Source organism: Gouania willdenowi, chromosome 18, assembly GCF_900634775.1.
Source record: "Gouania willdenowi chromosome 18, fGouWil2.1, whole genome shotgun sequence".
NCBI lineage: Eukaryota > Metazoa > Chordata > Actinopteri > Blenniiformes > Gobiesocidae > Gouania > Gouania willdenowi.
The window spans coordinates 25,805,502-25,819,630 of NC_041061.1; the positions used below are offsets into that span (position 1 = coordinate 25,805,502).

At 38.6% G+C, this 14,129-nt stretch overlaps 1 protein-coding gene across 1 annotated transcript in view; it reads left to right on the plus strand.

Moving 5' to 3' along the window:
* Positions 1-14,013, plus strand: part of mtm1 (myotubularin 1) — a 34,454-nt gene extending 20,441 nt beyond the window's left edge. The window contains exons 7-16 of the mRNA XM_028474501.1: positions 224-307; positions 440-589; positions 1,471-1,656; positions 1,972-2,154; positions 2,239-2,394; positions 2,545-2,592; positions 4,938-5,030; positions 7,233-7,346; positions 7,429-7,605; positions 9,645-14,013. Of these exons, the coding sequence (XP_028330302.1) occupies positions 224-307; positions 440-589; positions 1,471-1,656; positions 1,972-2,154; positions 2,239-2,394; positions 2,545-2,592; positions 4,938-5,030; positions 7,233-7,346; positions 7,429-7,605; positions 9,645-9,836 (1,383 nt within the window). The 3' untranslated portion in view covers positions 9,837-14,013. The remainder of the gene's footprint in view (positions 1-223; positions 308-439; positions 590-1,470; positions 1,657-1,971; positions 2,155-2,238; positions 2,395-2,544; positions 2,593-4,937; positions 5,031-7,232; positions 7,347-7,428; positions 7,606-9,644) is intronic.
* The last annotated feature ends 116 nt before the right edge of the window (positions 14,014-14,129 follow it).

Consider the following 14,129-nt stretch of genomic DNA (forward strand, 5'->3'; position numbering starts at 1 on the left):
TTTAACAAGTGTATGGAATAAGGAAAACCCTGTTCATCTGACCTCTATTAGGGGAACTATTGATCTGTTTTGGATGAGACATGTAACATAATGGACCAGAACACCTGGTAGTTGATGTCGTTCGTCATGTATCATATCTAGAACGTGACAATAAGGTTTTGGGAGTGTACAGTTTTTGAAGTGTTTTGTGTCATCATTTTCTCTGTGCCCTTCATCCGTCTAGCCTCTGTTTGCATACGTGACTCAGGAGAAATATGCAGAAAATGGCTGGAAAATCTTCAAACCTATGGAGGAGTTTAGACGGCAGGTAAAAAGGGGCGGGGCAGCGTGTTTCCTCATGGGTTTCTTTACACTATGTTCTTCATATCATTCTGGACTTGGTGATTTGAGTAGAAACTTGGGCACAGTTGAATTGAATGACTGCATTTGTTTCCTCCAGGGATTACCGAATAACAAGTGGCGCATTACATTTATCAATGAGAAATATGATTTTTGTGACACCTACCCCCATGTGTTGGCTGTGCCTTTTGAAAGCAAAGACGAGGACCTCAGGAGAGTGGCAACCTTCCGCTCGAGAGGACGCATACCGGTGAGACTAAAGCTGCACCATAATGGGAATGTATTTGTCTTTGCAAATATGTCTCTTAACGTGTAATTTCCACCATCATTGTCAAGTCATCAGTGAAGAGACAAGAATCTGAATATGGTGACCAAAAACACATAGTGTAGGTCACAAACAAATGTAGAAGGAAGACACTGGTCATTTTAGTCCAGTTTTTTCTTCTTCATTGTAATCCCTGTGATATGACTTCACTCCAGTTGCGATGATGATCGGGTGTTTCCGTCAACAACCAAACTATCAACATCTGCCATTGTCTTGTTTTGGTTTTTAATCTGTGTTAAGAGCAGAAATGCCACTTGGGTGTTGCTGTATATATGGTCTGATTTTTTTTTTTTTTTTTTTTTTTTTACAAATTTGCAAATAGTTTTGCTAAAATAATGGCCCCATAGTTGTCTTCACACTTTGAAACTCCATGCATAGAAGTGTATTTACGTCATTCTTACTGTGATTTTTTGTTTCTGCACCAGAGAAGGACAGTGATTTGCTTGACACCATTTGTGTTCTAGTTTAATTCCAGTATTCCCTGTGATATCAGAATGGTCAACTTAACAAAGCCTCTCTACTTCTTCATTTACAGTTCTTGCTGATGCAATAGGTTGGGACCAGGAATAATGTGGTTTTTCAAATGAAAACATTAAGTATTGATAATGTAATGCCAAAAAGGAAAAGGTCTTACTATGAATGTACCATCGTGAGTCACTTAAAAAAGAAAACTAGGCAAAAATAAATTTAGATTTTTATGTATTACATAATTAACAGAATAAATATGTATATTTAAAAGCACAGATTAAACAGTTTGTAAGCCATGGTGGAACCTGATCAGTGAAAGAGCTTCCTGTGTTCCACAGGTTCTCTCATGGATCCACAGGGAGAACCAAGCAGTGATTGTCCGCTGCAGTCAGCCTCTGGTCGGCATGTCTGGAAAAAGGAACAGGGATGACGAACGCTACCTAGACGTGATTCGGGAGATGAACCACACCACTAAGCTGACCATCTTCGACGCAAGACCAAACGTCAATGCAGTGGCTAACAAGGTAATAAGATGCAGTAGGAGGCGGGGCTTTGGGATGAATGATGTGTAGAGGTAATAACTCATAATGATAAATGTGCCCATTCCTGTTGTCGTGGTTACATTAAGCTCATATAAAAGCACAACAGAAGAAGTTTAAGAAGACTGTCTTGGTGTTATTTTCAGGGCTGTTGAGACAGTCTTGTAACATTTTTGATTATATGTTTTGACTGATTCTTTTAATTTGCTTGTGTAATAAATACATCCAAGGTGTCTGTGTTGGTCTTCCTTTGACAATGGATTTTTCCGACCTATTAACCAATTGTCTTGCATTCCACAGGCAACTGGGGGAGGTTACGAGGGTGATGAATACCAGAACGCAGAGCTGGTCTTCCTAGACATCCAGAATATCCACGTAATGAGGGAATCCCTAAAGAAACTCAAAGACATTGTTTATCCCAACGTTGAGGAGTCTCACTGGCTGTCCAGCCTCGAGTCCACACACTGGCTCGAACACGTCAAGGTTAGACGAGGAGCTCATGCTTGCATTAAATCACTGTTGCCTCTTTGATTTGGTGTCTACTGATGTATTGAATGTGGGGTTCAGCTGGTGTTGTCAGGGGCAATCCAGGTGGCAGATAAGGTTTCCAGTGGAAACTCTGTGGTGGTTCACTGCAGCGACGGCTGGGACCGAACAGCTCAGCTCACTTCTTTAGCCATGCTGATGCTGGACAGCCATTACCGCACCCTCAGAGGATTTCAGGTCAGTAAGAGTGCGCTGGGCATCATGCATTTTAATTAAAAAAAGACCAACATTTAGAGTAGGTCCAAAAAAAAAGAAACAGTTTATAACATTAAAGAGTGTTTAGGGAATGACTGGGGAAGGCCATCTCAATAGTTTTGTGTGTTTTAGGTGCTGATTGAAAAGGAGTGGATCAGCTTTGGACACAAGTTTGCCTCAGTAAGTCATTAAATCTACTGCATTGTTTGATATTAAGTATTTGTAATTATTTACCTTATTTAATCTTTGTGTAAAGCAGAGGAACAAATTTTAGATGCTCTGCATGTATTGAGAAAGGATTTCCTTAGATTGTTTCTTTTCTAATCACAGGGTCAAGTTATTGAATTCATGGGTTAACACTTTTTTAATGTACCAAAACTGAATTCACCTACCTCTGTGTCAGCATAATTTTTCCTTCTATTATGGAGATGTGACGCAGTATGAGCTCATCAAGGAGTGAAGCTTACAGAGAGCCACACTGTTCTATTTTTAATTGTGTGCACTACTTAATATTCCCATTTTATGTAGTTCAGGCTTCTAAAACTCAATGTACCTGGGGGCCGCTGGAAGCAGAGACTGGGTGAGGCTGGGCCGCATCTAGGGTTGGTTATCGGTTGGGTTTTTTTTTCTAATACTGATTAGTACTTGTTTTGAAAATTAGCCGGTACTTAAACTTTAAAATGTTTTGCTTAGAATCCGTACTAAATGTTTGTGTCAGAAATTTGAAAATGTTCTGCGCCAAAAATATTCTGATTGATCCAATCGTGCTAAGCTCACCTGCACACACTTTTCCCTATATATATCACATCCCACAAGAACATTGGACATGTGAATTAACTTCATATTAGGGATAGACCAATATGGTTATTTTAGGGCCGATACCAATTTTTTTTTCCATCAGCCTAAGCCGATGACCGATACGGACTGCTGATTTTCTTGAGCTGATATTTGGAGCCAATATTACTTTTGCTCCCTCGATTTACATTATAAACATTACACAAAGATGACAACAAATGGTACAAGTCGCACTTAAAAAAGGAACATTTTATTGAAATCAACAAAGGTGAGGTAGAACGACACCAAGTAATAAATTTTTACAAATAATAAAAACAGGTGATGTAGAACAAGAACAAGTAAAAAAAAATGAGTGAGATATCTCATGAAATATTATGAAAGAGAACTGTTCATCCTTGTCCTGAAAATAGCTTTGACAAAAGTTGGCCTGACTGAAGATATTTTTTATTAACAGGATTATTGAGTATAAATATATATAATTATAGTATTAAACACAAAAAGTAACCACGAATAATAGTTCATTCCAACAACCCCAGAACATATATTAACAGAGGAAAATAACGAATGTCTGCACCAAACTGTTCAAGTTTCTGTTCTAAATTGCATCAACATTAACAGGAATAAATATTCAAATTGTTTGCTACAGGTAGAGACAGAAAACACCGAGCCCCACACAGTAAAGTGCTGGTCCTCAACAGAGTGCAGGCACATTACAGCGCACTTCGTCCATGCTCCGTTGGTAAAGCGTGTCTGCAGTCTGTGCGTCAGGATGAAGGAATCCTTTATGTCATTGTGCACAAAGTTTGTCTGATTGTACGCCGGTGAAATACCACTACTCTTATCGTTTTTTCACTTACCCGGTGAGGCGGGGAGCTGAGCTCCCTGCGGGCTCTCGCTTCTGGCGTCAAAGTCCCTGCGTCAACCCGGTGGGGAGTTTCACTGATGTTGTACACCTGTCAAGATTGATTGTAGCACATTTTGCAGTTCACGGGACGCCCTCAGTGCCCCACCACCTGTCATTTCCCCATGTCTCCAAAATGTTTGTGCACCAGGGTCTAACATCCAGATGCTACTTTATTTTAAGTTTGCATGGAAATCTTTCAAACTCTGCTTTGTGCGTGCACAATGGTTATAAATGAGGCTCCTGGACAGCACAACGCCTTAAATATGAAAATAGAGTTAAATACATAAACACACACTGGCTGGACTGGGACTTTCTTCAAATATCCCGGGGGTGCGACACTGGCGGCGTCTGTCAATGTGCTTGGCACTGTGTCAGAGTTTGTGCACAGTTCACATGTGCACAGTTCAGCTTTTAAGTACACATGTGCCGGTGCGTTGCATGCTGCCCCGCCGCAGTCAGTGGTGGACCTTCACATCCTCTTGCTTCAAGCCCGGCCAATGGCCTTCCCCCAGGAGCCATATACCACACTGTGATTGGTGGGTTCTTTCAGCTCCAGCTCGTGTCATTAACATAAACACACAAAATATTGTCCTGGGCCACAAGTTTAAGACACCCTAATGTAGTTGCTCTCATCAATAGTGGACATGCGTCCCTGAAGTTTGACTAAAACAACACTGCAGCTGTATTTTTTTATGATTCACACTCTAAGCCGTCAAGATCTCACTGCTTTGCATGGATGGATGACCATCATGAATACTAAGAGGAAAATGGTGTTGATTTAGTAGCTCATCCTTTTCTTGACTGTGTTTTCTTTGTGTGTCTGCAGAGAATAGGTCACGGTGACAAGAACCATGCAGACCAGGACAGATCACCTATATTTGTTCAGTTCATTGACTGTGTGTGGCAGATGACCAAACAGGTACGAGAAGAGAACACTCACTACACAGGCAGATTCTCAGTTGGTGAATAGTATTGATGATGATGATGATGATGTTAGTCAGATCACATTCTTAATTCCTCATTCATGCACTTAGTATAAAGATTCTCCCAGGGATGATAGATTGAACACATTTATGACATAAGATCTGACCAATCACACAGCTGTTCTTGAATACCCATGCAGTACAAAGTTATGCCCAGAAGATAAACATAAAGCAAGACTTCAAAAACCAAGGCAGAGAGATCAATGTTATTTCATCCTACTCAGGCCTACACAGAGAACAAAGTTCTGTGTTCTAATAGGATACAGAGAAGCCATTAGACAAACTGGAATAATGCATGTTTAATTCACTGAAATCAGAACTCACTATCAGCGTGTACTGAGGTTTGGGCTTAGGTGAGTTTACAACACCATATAGGGAAGGGTACACAAACTACTTGATTTGAGCACAATATTGGCTCTATGGAAAGCTGGTTAACATTTAATCAGTAGAGCTTACCACGTGCAATTTATTTTATACTAGTGGAAATGTTAAATTAAGATTAATTTATTACAGATATCAGGTATTCCTTTTTTACTTGAAAGAATAACAATTTTAGATATCTAAAGTTGAATTTCCACTTGTCAAAAGAGTTGTGACAAGTGGAAATGTATTTTTCCTTTTCATATATCAACAATTTTATTTTGGATATGTTCGACAAATCTGACTAAATGTTACAACATATGTAATTGTATATGTAGCACAAATCATAAATGTTGCCTGAGTAATTTTGGATATTCTGACAAATGCCATTTTTTTTAATATCTAAATTTTAACTCTGACTAGTTATAAAGGAAATGTAGATATTGCAAATAAAATTGCTATATATTTTAGATTTGAATTTAAAATGTTGAAAATTATAGTCTTACTAGTTACAATCCTAAAATGACAATTCTGGAATTTAATTTTGTCATAAATTAATTTTAGATATCTACAATTCTTTTTATATCTGTAATGTAAAAACAAATGTAGATATCAACAAATGACATTCCCACTATTGAGAATTGAATTGCTGATATCAGCAATGAACAGTGTAATTAGTGAGAATAGAATTGTAGATGTCATTAACTCGCTCAGTGCCATTGACGAGATATTTCGTCATTTCAAATCCGAACGCTCAGTGCAAAATACCCCCTGCCTGTGAGCCAGATGGCAAAATAATAGGTGACATGTAGGAAGTAGCAGTGCACCTTTGGATGTGAGATCATCCATGCTCATCGCAGCTCAGAGGGAGAAAGAAAGGCGTTTACGAGACAGAAAATGGCGCTACGTGCAGAGCTGACGTTCCCAGCAGCGCACACTCCAACCAGAGCATGTGTGGAATTCGTGGATAATGTGGCGATTGTGAGATAAAACCATTAAAAAAATGGGGTAAGCAGTGACACTCTGCATGTCTGGGAGGAAGAGGAAGTTATGTGTGTGCAGACTGACAGGAGAGAAAGTTGGAGGAACGCCAGAATACAGTAAGAAATCCATTCAACTCTGACCCAGATAGATAAATAATAATAATTTTGCCATCAAAAGCCCAGTCTGTGTGTTTTTTTTTTTAGTTTTATATAAGGAAACGATGTTCAGATGTTAGAGTTGTCACTAGAGGAAAAAAAAGCTTTACAGTCACTTACAGGGTTTTTTTTTTTACAAAAAGGCTTTTTTCTCAGCTTTTTGCTCTGAAACTGAAGATTTGTGTAAAACTTGCTCCATTCAATGGCTGATTACAAAAGAACGAAACAAGCCAGAAAATTTTTTTTTTGATGAAAGTAGAGGCTTCAATCTTTCAGAATCTGGTGTCAGATTTCAGATATTCATAGTAGAAAATATTCTGTGTGTCTTTAAAAATCAGTCAAAATGCTCAAAAATGGCTGGCACTGAGGGGGGAGAAAATCTCAGAATGGCTGGCACTGAATGAGTTAATTAGAATTACAACTATACAGTATTGATAATTGCTTATAGGGACACACACACATACACACACACATCCTGCAGATCACACAAGACCTTTGAGGGCCACCAATACCCTGTACCTAAAAATGTCCTGCCAACAAAAGCAAAGATCAGAAGATTATCAGTGTTTCCCGAAACTACTGCTCTTTTTTTCCATGTGTTGTTTGGATAAGTCCTTTAACTGCTTCTTCTCCTCTCAGTTTCCAACAGCTTTTGAGTTTAATGAGAGCCTTCTTCTTGAGATTTTGAACCACCTGTATAGTTGTCGCTTTGGGACTTTCCTCTACAACTGTGAGAGTGCACGAGACCTCCATGTAAGAAGCCATAGTCATCACATGCTTCCTGCTGCTAGAGCAGGACTCCAGACATTTGACAGCTTTGCATTTTTTGCTGCAGGATCTGAGGTCCAAGACCGTGTCTCTTTGGTCGCTGGTCAACAGTAAGAGTGAAATTTATCTGAACCCCTTCTATTCCCCGGAATCTGGCAGAGTTCTCTATCCTGTCGCCAGCATGCGCCATCTAGAGCTGTGGGTGTCCTATTACATCCGCTGGAATCCTCGCATAAGACACAAGGTACAATGTTGTGAAAGTTCTGATTCAGAGGCTAAATGGATACAATTGTTGCATATTTAATTTGGGTCATTTGTGTTCACAAGCCAACAGCCTGTAGCGGTACAAAGTAAACAAACACCACGCACATGTTCTCTCATTGGTCAGAATTCCCAGTAGGACAAATACAGGTTAAAATAGCAATCATGGAGCACATCAATGGGTGTGGCTGGTCTGTTTTTGTGCTTTTCTATAGTCACTGTTCCAGCGTCACATAAATGAAGAAAATATCCACTTCTACTGTTAATCCAGACTGAACATGGAATAGTGACTGACTCCAGCTAATAAGAAGAAAAGCTGCTTCAAGTTATAACTGATAAAGTGATGGGCGACTTTCTACACATCACGATTATCATGTCAACGATGCGATTTGGTTTTACTGCTGTTTTTTTTATCAGTGAATACAAGCAGTCAGATCATTAAGATGTGTTCAAAATAAATAAACTTTATAGGTCCATCCTCACTGTATCTGTGAGAAATTATTCTATCTTTAAATCTAGAAAATCAAAAACTACCATTTCTGCAGTCGAGCTGCTGCTTCTAGTGTTTGTCCTGCTGAAAGAACGTAGGGATGCACCAAAATCTAAATTCTTGGTCGAAACCCAAAAACTGAAAATGAGAAAACATATACCGAAAAACAGAAAAATTATTTTGCCAATTATTAGTACCTGCATTTCTGTCTGAATGTTACTAACCTAACTGAAAGTAAAACATTGCAATTATATAAATTTATATTAATGATTAAAGAATAAAGCAATTAGTGCTAAATAAATGTTTTCATATATTTCTAACATTCCAACAATGCATAAAATAAAATTAAAAAAAACCAGGGTTCTTACCAGGAAATTTTCACAGCATAGGGAGCGTGGTGCGTGAGCGAGTATGTGCCGTTGACGTGGAAAACTTTGAAATGTAAAACTCTTGGAAGGCCAAAATTAGTGAAGTAAAGCTAAAGTTGTTTTTTAATCTTTGCCTTACTTTTAGGGGTGTGCCATTGAGGGACTTCACGATTTGATTTGATTTTGATTCAGGGTGCTACGATTCAATTAATCAATGATTATTACGATATTAATGATTATCACAATGTCTTTTTTATTTTCCTTACTTTGAGGCTATTTCATACTTTTAAACAAGGTATATGTGTTTGTATTCATCCATTCATTAAAGTAACCAAACAAATGTATCACTATAATTTTTATTTATATCAAGTCAGCAAATCCAACAGTAATCATATTACTATATGTATATAACTAAAGTATTAGCTTGCTCGGCTAATTCAATCTGATCTAACACAAAATCTTATTCAGTAAAAATAAATGAAGACTTCCAAACAAAACTTAAATGAGCAGCATAAATTTCACAAGAAATTAAACACTTTGATGTTTTTAAAGCTGCTTTGATTGTGCACAGCAAACGCCAATCGCCTGTATTAAATAGACAGTGCAGCTGATGAATGTGTTTCTCAGTTATGCAGATTAAAAATAGTTAAAACAACTCGTGCATGCCTGTGATTACCTTTTGTGTCCAAGTATGCAACAATTATACGACGGTACAGATTAAAAAAGAAAAACACAACAGAAGATCCTCCCTACGTTGATGAAAACTGAACGTTGGGGGTGCCACTGGGGGTGCCACTGCTCCATAGGGCAAAATTACAACTTCGGGGGCCCCTACATTCCCTGAATACTAAATAAAATGTTTAACTTGAGCCCACTTACCTTTACACTGTGTGATATCCGACACTTGGTTGCTCTATTAAAGCTGCTGGAGTATTTTTTTTTTATCAGCTAATACAGCATACTCGTATATCATTAAATGAAAGTTATTATGTCTACAGGTTGAAATTGCCTCTCGGTTTATTGACGTTGTCGGGAAAGTTTTGTGCTTTGCATTATGGGATGTGTTGATAGGAGTACGAGTAGATATCACATTGATGCTCAAACAGCGTTCTGTAGCTCTGTGGATGTGTTTCTGCTTTGACTTGTCATTCTTCTGCTCTCTAGCAACAAAGTCCAGTGGAGCAGCGCTACAAGGAGCTGCTGGCCCTCAGAGACGAGTACTTGAAGAAGTTGGAGCAGCTGCAGCTGACCGACTCCTTTACCTCCCCCTGTCTGTCTCACAGCCCCACACCCAACTCGTCCTCGCCCACCTCCACGTCCTCTCAGCAGTTCACACACCTTCACACTCCCTTTTGAGGGATGGTCATTGCTCACAGTCACTGAGACACAGATGTCAGATTGCACTTATGTCCTCCTCACTCTGGTTCGAGTTCCACACAGGGAAATAACTGTATGTGTGTCTAATTGTGGGTGAGTTAGACCATAGGCTAACTCTTCTACTACAGTTGTGATGTTGGTGTTTATGCAATAATTATTTCACAGTACAGCCTTTTCTCATAAAATTCTTCTACACGCACTCATCAAACAGAGAGGCCTTAAAGACATTCACTGGCTTTCAGTCAAAGGGCTTGAACACATGGGACAGTGTGAAACCGACATGAGACCACAAAAAGGTGTGTCCCATTTCCTCACATACCTTTCTTTCATCACATGTTTCATCCTTTTCTTTTCTCTGCCTAAAAATCTCCAGTGCGATGAAACACTGATCACTGAGGTTCTCATAAGCCAATCTGCAGCTTTCCATATCAGCCAGGAAAGCTTAGCGGTGGCAGCAGATGCTCAGACAGATAATTGTCTGATCAAATGCATTTGTAAAATTCAAGAAAGCATTTAGGCTGCTAAGTAAAACATGTTGTATGCTACACAAACAGCTTTTTTCTATTTTCTGGCTTTGCCACTGCTAAGGGTGTACCAGAGGATGGTAGATGTTCCCTATGAATGGTTGCAGTGTGTGCCTCCTGGACATGTGCAGACTTGAGCTTTTACCGACTTCTAATTATCTGTAACATAATGGCTTCAACAGGATGACGGCCAATCACAGGCCAACATACAGAGATAATTATGGTTACTCACCCTGTCAGTATTCTGTTCCATTTAGAGACGCCAATGCAGCTAACATACACAAGACTGTTTATCTGTAAAATGTCAACCCTCCTGTTTTGTCATGTACATTTATGAAAGAGTGCTACGAGTATCCTGTCGAGATCAGAAGTAGAATATTTTAAATCTTGAAATATGTGAGGTGGGATCGTCATGGATGAGATTGATTGTCTAACATCTTATAGATGTTCAACTGGATTGAGATGTGAACACCTTAAACTGATAGTGGTAATTATTCTAGCATTGTGGGTCAGGGTTTATCATGTTGATGATAGTAGGTGGAGGAAGTCCCTGCATTGCTGATTGTTCCCTTGGCCCTTCAACTCACTTATTTTAGAATCAAACACAGTTATTTTAAGGATAGAATGGTCCCTTGTTGGCTCGTGAAACTCTCTGTGTCTCTGAGTTTGTAGAGGACATAAAATACAAAACCTCTTTGTATGTGAACTGCTCTTTGATATTTCAACCTGAACTTAATTTCTATGTATTCTGATTTAGAAAACTACTCCCACAGCAAAGTGGTCATAGGCAGCTTCAGTGTTGGTGGTTTTAGCAGAAAAAAGAAAAAGAAGTTTTCTCTCCACTCTTCTGTTGTAGTCTGGAAATGAGGTACAATGTGGTTTGGCTTTCATTTGTCACTGAGGTCATGAACACAGAAGTCTAAAGTTGTTCACAAAGCACATGCTGAGATATTCTGATGGAGCTTCATGCTTGGAGGTCAAACTGGTGTCAGGAAAATGTTTATGTTTTTCTCTGGAGTTTTCCCAAAAAACACAAATACATTGCCGTTCGCCAATAATATTCACATATTGATTAGCTTCCCAACTGTTAATACAGGTTTTTGTTTTATTCTGACATGATGATGATGGGGCTGTGTTTAAGTTAAGAGCTTCTCTGGACTTTTGCTCATGATTAGTGTAAACATTTGTCTCTGGTTTGATGTGCTGTCCTGGCACTGCTGGGTGTGAAAATAAGTATGAAGGCAAATGATTGTTGTGGAGAGCTGCACTGCATTGTGGGAAGGGAAACTGGTTATGTATTTTGTTAGAACTGGTACAATGTATAGCCTTCTAAAAATGGGTAGATCAAAACTAACTGATCTAATGATTACTCGAGGAAGCACTCCATTCACGTTACTCAAACTGTTATTTTGTTTTTTTTTTAAACACATTTGCCCAAAACTAAACTTTGTCTGTGCTTACAGACATTTATATCTGTAATTATCTTAGACACTGAATCCTTTGATTAGGTTCAAGGCATCCCATGATTGCTATGGTAGTGTACACTTCCTGTTTTAAGGTGTCCTTGTTCAGCTGAAGGCATGTGTGGGTCTGGAGTAAGATGCTCACATTTCTCCTTTTCCTGGTACGTGGAACTTCCAAATGCCTCCACTGTAATGTTCCTGGTCTTCTTAAGAATAAGGTCCAAAGAACTGAATGATGGCACTAAATGTCAAATTGAAAAGACATTTCACCATACAGCAGTGTTTCTGTTGTGGTCCCTTTGAAGGATGAAAAATGTGCAGCCCTCCCTATTCCAAAAACAATTGGTTGAAAATGTAACCTTTATTGAAGAAGTTCAAAACTCATTTTAAAAAAGTTATACAGTTCATTTTTTATCATTAAAAAAAGGCAGGGCCGTCCTCGTCATGACGCGCCCCGCAGTTTGAGAACAAGTAGATAACGTGCTTAGAACATGACATCTGAATGCTGATTGGCTGAAATCTCCAAACTGGCAATGCTCACATAAAACAGATGTGTTTGAGTCTAAAAGTTGATACTAATGATATTTTATTGTTCAGCTTTAGTGCGATCATTTAAAGTGCTTTCATGTGATGTGTATTTAATGCAAAAAATAAGCTTTAACATAAAATTAAATTGTTTAAGGCAATAATTACATTTCTCATAGAGCCTAAAATAGATATTTTGGTAATGGCTTCATGTCTACTTTAAACTAGAAACCTTCATTCCAAATCAAAACAGACCCAGAGTTTCCCACACTTGCAGTGCATTGAGCTCACTGATGAACAAGATGCCTGTACAGTGTGAAGTGTGTCCGTTAATGTGCCTTTATCTTGACTGTGCTGTGGTCTTTTACTGTGACTGTGTTTCATCCGTCACATTAACAGTAAACAATCAAAAAGGGAAGTAGAGCCAGCGACTCGCAGCTGCTCATAACTGCTCTCGTGTCTCCTTTTTGTCCTTTTTTTCTCCAATTAGGTCACACGCCTTAATTAAGCTGCAATCCTAACTCCTCTCATCTCTGTATACAAGCACACCAAGCTGGTTACTCTATTAATCATTAATCAAGGTACAATCCCTTCACATTCTGTTCCTTTGTGAGAAACCAAATGAGACTATGCACTAATGTTGTCCAGCAGTTGTGTTTTCAGCACTACTTCTCAAGTTCTCTTCACCAATTTTGATTTTCTTGTATTTCTCTGGCTCAATACTTTCTCACGCATGGTGAATATTAATCTTTTGAAACTAAAAAGTATGGAAATGTTTGAAGTGCTGGTATTTCCCATTGCGGCTGCCCGTCCAATGAGTAGAAAGCCTTATAATGTTACTGCAGCAGACAATCAGACATGCTTCCCTTCTTTGTTCTCCAACATGCATTCAAATGAACTCTATACATTTAAACCATTTCCAGCTTTTCTTGTGCTACTTTGACCAGTGTGATAATACTGCCACTGAATGACTCAGCAAACACTCAACGATCTGCCTTTGTGTGTCCGATGAAAAGTGTTTATTGATGAGACTTTGTTTGCTGGAAACTCAAAGAAAAGATTTGATCCTGAGATGAAGAGGCAGACATAAGTGTTATTAGTGACAACATACAAGTCTATTTTTTTATGTTTCACTTGTACAATACCATCATGTAATTACCTCAATCAAAACCTATTTTACTGTCAAAGAGAATATTGTTGTAAAATAGTTATTTTATGAAATGTCAAATCTTACCCGTTTTATATAAAGGAAAATAATATTGGTTTAGAAATGGATGGAATAAATTCTAGATTGCTGCTCCTTTGGTTCTAAACATGCAGTTCAAACCTGTGAGGGCATTGTTAGTGTATTTGTGTCTTGCTAACACAGGGAGCCCTGACTCTGATGTCAGCTTCAGTGGCTCCGAGGATTCCTGGATCATTTCAGTTCAGCTCTGTAGGGCGTGTTCATTTGGGTTGTATTTTATTTTGAAATGCTTTCTCCCAACTGCACAAAATTCTGTTTTCTGGAGAATTTTTGGCATTTGCAGAAGGTGGAATTATTTCTAATGTGTTATTTTAACCATGTGATATCCTCTCCACAATTTGTTGGATGGTTCTTTTTCTTCTGTAAATATTACCAATTAAATTAATTTAAGAATTTCACACTGACTTGTTGCACATTTTGTTTCATTTGTACTGCTGCTGCTGGATGGTTCCTGCAGATCCAGTATTCATTTTGCTCTAACTCACAAACTCTTCTGAAACAATAGGAAAGGATC